Source organism: Austrofundulus limnaeus, unplaced genomic scaffold (genome assembly GCF_001266775.1).
Source record: "Austrofundulus limnaeus strain Quisiro unplaced genomic scaffold, Austrofundulus_limnaeus-1.0 Scaffold150, whole genome shotgun sequence".
Classification (NCBI taxonomy): Eukaryota; Metazoa; Chordata; class Actinopteri; order Cyprinodontiformes; family Rivulidae; genus Austrofundulus; species Austrofundulus limnaeus.
The window spans coordinates 868,626-876,307 of record NW_013952552.1 but is presented as its reverse complement, the minus strand read 5'-3'; the positions used below and the strand labels follow the sequence as shown (position 1 = coordinate 876,307).

Genomic DNA, 7,682 nt, shown 5'->3' with positions numbered 1-7,682 from the left:
ACACACACACACACACACACACACACACACACACACACACACACACACACACACACACACACATTTAGATGGACGAATAGAGGGGAGAGCGGAGCAGACACTCTGCCCAGCCGGAGCTGAAAGTGAACAGCAGCAGGCAGAATTGCTTATCACCTATCGCCGTGTCGAGTGACCCCCTAAAACCTCACAGAAATGGAGTGAGAGCGAGGAAAAACCGGACAGATGGACAGAAGGCAGGAAGGGAGAGAAATCGGAGACAAGCAGCAGTCAGGAAAGGTGCAAACAAAAATGCAGATGATGGCGGGTGGGTGTTGATGTTAATGGTTTGGGGGGGGGGGGACAAAGAACAACAGAAAGGAAAAGTGAAGAAAGAGATGAAGTAAGAAATGAAGGAGTAACAGACGAGCAGCATAATGTTGACAAAAGCCAACATGAAAGCCAAACCAGGAGGACATCTGATTACTCCTCCTACCTCCACTCTTATTTTTGAGAGCTCCATATGATGTTTGGGCAAATGAATCCTTCACACTTGAAAGTGGCAGTAGAATCTATTAAAAATCCATTATTTGAATTGCATTCCACTCTTCATTACAATCAACTTAAAAGGAATTCTCGATTTGGCTTCAGTTTGCTGGCATGTCCAACAGAGCCAATTAAGGCTTATTAATAATGGAGGAACTCCAAATCGGCTCTAAACTACAAAAATGTGCAAAAATCTGTCATTGAACACTGCTGGCTGCTGTCCACCATCAAGTCTGTACATATACTGAGTGGTTCATGTTACTCTGTAATTAAAATTTAGCCTCCATGAAGGCTTGGAATCAAGACGTGATATACTTTAAGGCTGATTTACATAAAGTAGGGGAATGATAATTTAAGATATGCTCTTAAGAGCCAAATCTTTGTTCCAAGCACGGCTTGGGCCTCCAGAGAACATTAGCCTAACGTTATCCCAATGTTGGATCCCTGCTGTGTTTCTCCCAAACTTCAACTGTTTTGTTGGCAGGTGATAATTGGCTCTCTGATGTGGCCCTTGCCCAGAATTCATTGCCAAAGGCGGCGGGGCGTATTCAGTAAACAAGGAATTTGCATGCATATAGACTGGAGGGAAGAGGGCGGAGCTGGGAAGGCGAGAGTTTAAGGTCGCAGGTCAGACGCTCCTCGGACTTGATTGCGAAGCTGTCAATCATGCACTGCCCCGGGGCAGAGGCACACAACAAAGAGAACAAAGATGGCTGACAAAAAGGGCCCCACACGCTCCCCCAGCTTTAGCTCCACTTCCTCTTTTTGGGCATCACTGGAGTCCGCAGTAATTAATGGAGTGCCAGTCATATGGTGGATAAGACGATGACTGACGGCCTCTTGGCATGGCAGAGGCCTGCCTCAGAGCGGAGGAACTTTACTTTTAGACCTTAGATGACAGTCGTTCGGCTGGCTCTCTGCTGCGTTTGACATTCTGTAAGAGCACGCAAGATTTTTTCACACAGCTTCACCTCCAAGGAGCAGGTTTAAGTCAGCACTTCTCTTCAAAAAAAAACTTTAAAATACAACTGAACCACACCACTTGAAATGAACCACAAAGAACAAGGCTTTCCTGGGAAGGATTTGTGGCAGCACTTTCTGGCATGTGTCATCACCGACTGTTTAGGCACCAACTTGCTACCATTTTGGGATGAAAACAAATCAGTTGTTCGTATTTCCCCCCCATCTCCCCCTCTATCATCTTCTATTCTCACTCATCCTTAGAAACAAAAACAGACAGAGACCCACCAGGGAACGCTCACCCCAAACTGTCGCCTGCCCAGACGCAGATAAAGACACAGATGCTCCCTCAAGAGAGACAGACAGGGGAAGGCAGAGACCCGGGGTGAAAAAGGCCAGAGAGGAGTGGCAGGATTCGGGGGTTAACGAGAGCATAAGCAAAAAGGGAAAATGCAGAAGAACTAGCAGAGAGTGACAGATGCGTTGAAATTTGGCAGCGGAGAGAGGGCGAAAGGGCAGTGAGCGACACAAATAGCAAGTCTGGGTGAATGACTGTGATCGCATTTTGCATAATGTGTCCAAATGTCAGTTCATACTTGCAAAAACACAAGACGACCGAGTTTGTGTGTATGTAGCAGTGTTTCGTTTTGCCAGAGACGTCTCTGAATGTGTGTGGAGTGAAGGGAGCCATCAGGGCAACACCGAGCTAATTAAATTACTACGGGACAGAGATGGACGGCCTATGCACACATACTCATCCACACACATTCTCACAGACTCCCTTAAGATCCAGCCTCCTGTGTCGAGCTATGATGTGCATCGTTTACCAACATAATCATCTGCCTTTCATTCTCCCGCTCTCTCGTTCTCTCTCTAGGTAAGCCAGTGATGATTATCACGGAGTACATGGAAAACGGATCGCTGGATGCATTCCTGAGGGTCAGTCATGCGCATCTGTTTTCACGTGTGTGTGTGTGTGTGTGTGTGTGTGTGTGTGTGTGTGTGTGTGTGTGTGTGTGTGTGTGTGTGTGTGTGTGTGTGCAACACGACCATAACCTGCCGATGTTATCTTATCTCTGCAATGTCATCCGCTGAAATAACAAGTGTTGGTTCACAAATATCAGCCCTAATCTTTTTCCTCTTTGATCGACTCACAGTTTTTCTGACACAGTCTTTGCACCGCTGGTTTCACCTTTGGTTTTCAGGATCACTACACTTGAGATTTTACTGATGCTAAGTAAAATAAGGCATGTAGAGAGAGAGTTAAATTCAGTGTTTAAAAAATGCTTTTTGCCAAGGTTTAAAATGAAAATTTGTTCGTAAATGGGATTTTCGGGGAGAAAAAAGTAACTGTGTGATTATCAGCATTTAAAAATGTTTAGATTTAGTAAATTATTTTGACCAGTAACATGTTTATGTTTTCAAAAAGCTCTGGCTTGACAAATTTGAATTAAATAAAATGTCATTCAGATTTTCTTAATTTTTATTAAATAGAAATTTTACTGTAAAAAGATATGTTCAACAAAGCAACAAAAGGTCACAAAAAATGTTTCTCTTGATGTCACTGAAAAGGTACAGGTTATTTGATGATATTCTTCACAAAGTAAACCCAACTGTAAAATAATTATATCTTTTTTGTAAGCCAAAATATTACCCAGAAGCCTTTTAACTATTTTGCAGACCAGGGGTTCTCAAAGCTTTTGGGTCTGGGGAAACCACCATTGGGAAAAAATACTACAATGTATGTATGTATGTATGTGTGCATGTAATGTAATATTACAATGGCGAAAATAAATTCCAGGGACCCCCTCATAAAACCCATGCTGTTTTAAAAGTTAATTTATTGTCATTTCAACCCATAAATTCCATGGGAATATGTGACCCATCATATCAACACGAGGATTAAGTCAAATTTGGTCAAAATGACCTAATTACATTTTCAGATTCCTGGTTTTAAAAGCTAAATTTTGATACCAGGATCATCCTGATATCATCAGCTTATCCAGAGATACTGTATGACTTAAATTGTCTTGATGGTTCTGATGTTTGGTCTGAATCCTAATTTTATGTAAATTTATTGAGTAATTTTTATTTTAATACAAAGATTAAACCTCAAATATTATTTGTATATTAAGATTTCCCAGTTGGAAAGAAACAAAATCATTGTTAGCTCACAGGGAAAAATTCAAAATCAGTTTTTTTGTTGCCACTGCTCAAAAAATGCTTCAAAAATGTTTTTGGGATTATATTTCTGGCAGTTCGTTCAAATGATTCATTGATAAGGCTTTAATTCATTATATTTTGACACATTGCAATTCTTGCAAATGGTTAAATCAAAACCCTATACCTGTATTTCTCCACATCCCGCTTTTGGACTTAATCCTCGTTTCAATGTGATGGCTCACATTTATATTTTTATTTAGTCTATTATGTTTGTTTTATTAGTTCATTGTTCTCCATGCATTTTTAAAAATAAAAACCAAATTAACAATTTAGTGAAATTTTTTGAGGACCCCCCAAGATACCTCTCATGGACCCCTTGGGGTCCTGGGACCCCAGTTTGAGAACCTCTGTTCTAGACCTCAAAATATAAAAAGGTATTTTTTAATATAAACTGTATTAGTGCCCAACATCCGTCCGTCCATTTTTTTCCTCTTATCTGAGGTCGGGTAATGGGGGCAGCAGCCTAAGCAGAGAGACCCAGACTTCCCTCTCTCCAGCCACTTGGACCAGCTCATCTGGGGGAATCCCAAGGCGTTCCCAGGCCAGCTGAAAAACATAGTCTCTCCAGCGTGTCCTGGGTCTTCCTCTGGGTCTCCTCCCAGTGGGGTGCGCCCAGAACACCTCACCAGGGAGGTGTCCAGGAGGCATCCTAACCAGATAACCGAACCACCTCAACTGGCTCCTCTCAATGTGGAGGAGCAGCGGCTCTACTCTGAGTCCCTCCCGGACATAGTCATAGTGCCCAACATAGTATGGACCAAAATTTAGTAGGTTAAAACTAACAACTCTGGTTTATTAGATTGTGTTTAGTATTCAGTATTTATATCACAGACACACATCTAACAAAAAATGAGCTAAAATTTTTCTATTAATTTGAGCATAAAATCATCATACTGTACATTGCAGTGAGTATTTAACCAATCAGACTTCTGTTGTGAAATTGATTTTCTTATGTGACTAGGCTCATAAGGCTAGTACTGTCTTTTTTTTCTGCAGAAGAATGATGGCCGATTCACCGTCATCCAGTTGGTCGGCATCCTTCGCGGCATCGCGTCTGGAATGAAGTACCTGTCGGACATGAGCTATGTTCACCGTGACTTGGCGGCTCGCAACATCCTGGTCAACAGCAACTTGGTGTGCAAAGTGTCTGACTTTGGCATGTCTCGAGTGCTGGAGGATGACCCTGAAGCTGCGTACACCACCAGGGTGAGCGAGTGTGTGTGCGCCCAGCTGTGTGTCTGCCTGTCACCTCAATTGTCAGCATTAATTAACGAGTCTGACTTTCAAATACAGGGTGGCAAGATCCCCATCCGCTGGACGGCCCCAGAGGCCATTGCTTACAGGAAGTTCACCTCAGCCAGTGACGTGTGGAGCTATGGCATTGTCATGTGGGAGGTGATGTCATATGGAGAGCGACCATACTGGGACATGAGTAATCAGGACGTAAGTGTGAAGAAATGTAATTATACACAGAAGCTCATAAATAAAAGACACCTTAAATTAATTTGGAATACAAGAGCTGTGTCCTGTCAACAAGATTTAAAGAAAGCCTTCATCAATTTAACCTGATTATGTACTGTATTTAAACCCCGTGGTATTCATCCAACACCAGCAGTGTATTTTCATTCTTTATTATGCTCCAATTTGCATTTAGTTTCATTCATAATGATAAATAATTAAATTTTGGGCATAAACAAATTTCTTTTGCAGGGGTCTAATAAGATTATATTAAATTAAGATAGTGATCAAGCAGCTTACATTTTAAATCACAGTTAAACTAATAGACAAAGCGACTTACATCAGTCATCTACTTTCTAGGTGATTAAGGCTATTGACGAGGGTTATCGGCTGCCCCCACCCATGGACTGCCCTGTCGCTCTCCACCAGCTCATGCTGGACTGCTGGCAAAGAGAGAGAGCCGACCGGCCAAAGTTTGGACAAATCGTCAACATGCTGGACAAACTGATCCGCAACCCCAATACCCTGAAGAGGACTGGAGGAGATACCACTGTCAGGTGAGAGCAGGAGCATAGATGTGTACTAAAAAGACTGTATTTTAAATCTGGAACGTCATAAAATGCTAAGCCCAATGTTCAGACTCCACTGATTGTTTGTGAAGATCAATGGACTTCTTGGAATCATGTAAGCTGTATGCAGAGAAGATTTATTTATTTATTTTTTTAAAGGGCAATGGTATCCCAAGAACGTAGAGGATATATAGTGGACATACAATAGAGAGTTGCTCTTGTAAAATACCCAGCATGGTGGTGAATTGGTCAGTACTGTTGCCTCCCAGCTGAGTTTGAGCCCCATATCAGACCCTAAGTCTTTCTATGTGGAGTTTGCATGCTCTCCTTGTGGGTGTGTTAAGTTTTCCTGTTTCGTCACACAGACCAAAAACATGCACATTAGGTTACCTTCAGGTCCCAGGCCTCTGTTGGGAAATAAATCTGTGATCTCAATAGGATTTGCCCGGTAAATAAAGGTTGATAAAAGGTTCAAAACTCTGATGATGTTCTTCTGTGTGCAGTTTGCATATTTCTCTCTGTGCATGCCTGGGTTTTCTCCAGGCACTCCAGTGTTCCCCCACAGCCCAGAAATAGTCACGCCTGTTAGGTTAACTGATAACTGTAGTTAGGCATGAGAGTGTGTGTGCATGGTTGTCTCTATGGACTCATGATAGGCTGACATCTAAGGCTGTCCTGATACCTGTTTTTCTCAAACAAGTAATAGTACTTTAATTTGTGTACTTGCCGACACAAGTACCGATTCCATTTACTTACTGAGTTAGAACTTGAGCATTATACAATAAGATTAATATTACATTTATTATTTAGAACATAGTGTCTCTCCTTCCTTCTAGGCCTACAGCTGCTCTGACTGTATCAAATCAAATATACAGCATGATATAGACTGTTGCAAAACTGATATCAATATCACTAGTGGTATTGGTATTAGTCTCAAGTATCGGGGCATTTTGTACGAGTACAGAATACTTGTAAAAATGCTGGTATTGGGCCCAATACCAGCATCAGTATCAAGGCACCACTAACGTCAGTCCGTCCACAGTGCACATCAGCTCTCATTGGTAGACTGCTAAGATAGATGACATCACTGAAAATGTGTACAGCATGAGGAAATGAGGTAGCCTACAATGAATTTCCATGTATTTGATTTGTGCCGCTTTTACAATCAAATAAAAAAAGTTTGTTTGGACGATAATTCTTACTTTTTTAGGTGGTCTCAGTCTGCACAATTGGTGTGCATTAGCTTTTGGATTGCAGCATTCCCTCATGTTGACTTGGCCTGCACATCCAGTCCAACCAAACCAAACACACTTAAAGACCTGCAGAACAGATGATAAATGATATGACACATTTTCATATTATTGCACATTTAAAATCATTAAAATCACATTTCTGCAGTTCTACAGCCTATTTAATTCATCCGACTTTAAAGAGCAGCAGTCACATTACAATAACTTAATGGTAATTACCTCATCATCATCATCAAGGATACGTTTTAAAGGCAGTAACGCTGCTAAGTGAACAAACAAACAAAAAAAAAGATAAATGGAAAAAGTCTGGCAGCTACTATTCTATTTAGAGAAGATTTTGCTATTTCCTCTAGTTTTTTTTTCCTGAAAGCTTATTTACACTAAATCTTAGCATAAGTGTGAAGTTTATTGTGTACTTAGCTAAAAAGAAGAAGATGCTGTAAAAACACAAATGGGCAGCACACTTGTTTAAGTTTACACATACAACCTGCAATATGTAATTAATCACACGCTTGCTGCTACACGAACAAAGTAGAGCAAAATGTATTACGCACTTAGCATTCGACTGGTCACACTAACACATTTACAATTACACATTATCTAACAGCCCTTTTCTGCCCAACAATACCCTCCCTAATGGATTTGTCTGCAAACTAGCTTTAATGGCGCCGCACACTCAGGAATGAAGCCTCTCTAACGG

The 7,682-nt window shown here is 41.3% G+C and overlaps 1 protein-coding gene across 1 annotated transcript in view; it reads left to right on the top strand.

Annotated features, from left to right (window-relative positions):
• The window catches only part of epha4l (eph receptor A4, like), a gene marked incomplete at its 3' end in the record, with an annotated part of 68,497 nt that extends 62,777 nt beyond the window's left edge, over positions 1 to 5,720 (top strand). The window contains 4 exon segments of the mRNA XM_014016654.1: positions 2,360 to 2,421; positions 4,702 to 4,911; positions 4,999 to 5,148; positions 5,524 to 5,720. Of these exon segments, the coding sequence (XP_013872108.1) occupies positions 2,360 to 2,421; positions 4,702 to 4,911; positions 4,999 to 5,148; positions 5,524 to 5,720 (619 nt within the window).
• Between the last annotated feature and the right edge of the window lie 1,962 nt (positions 5,721 to 7,682).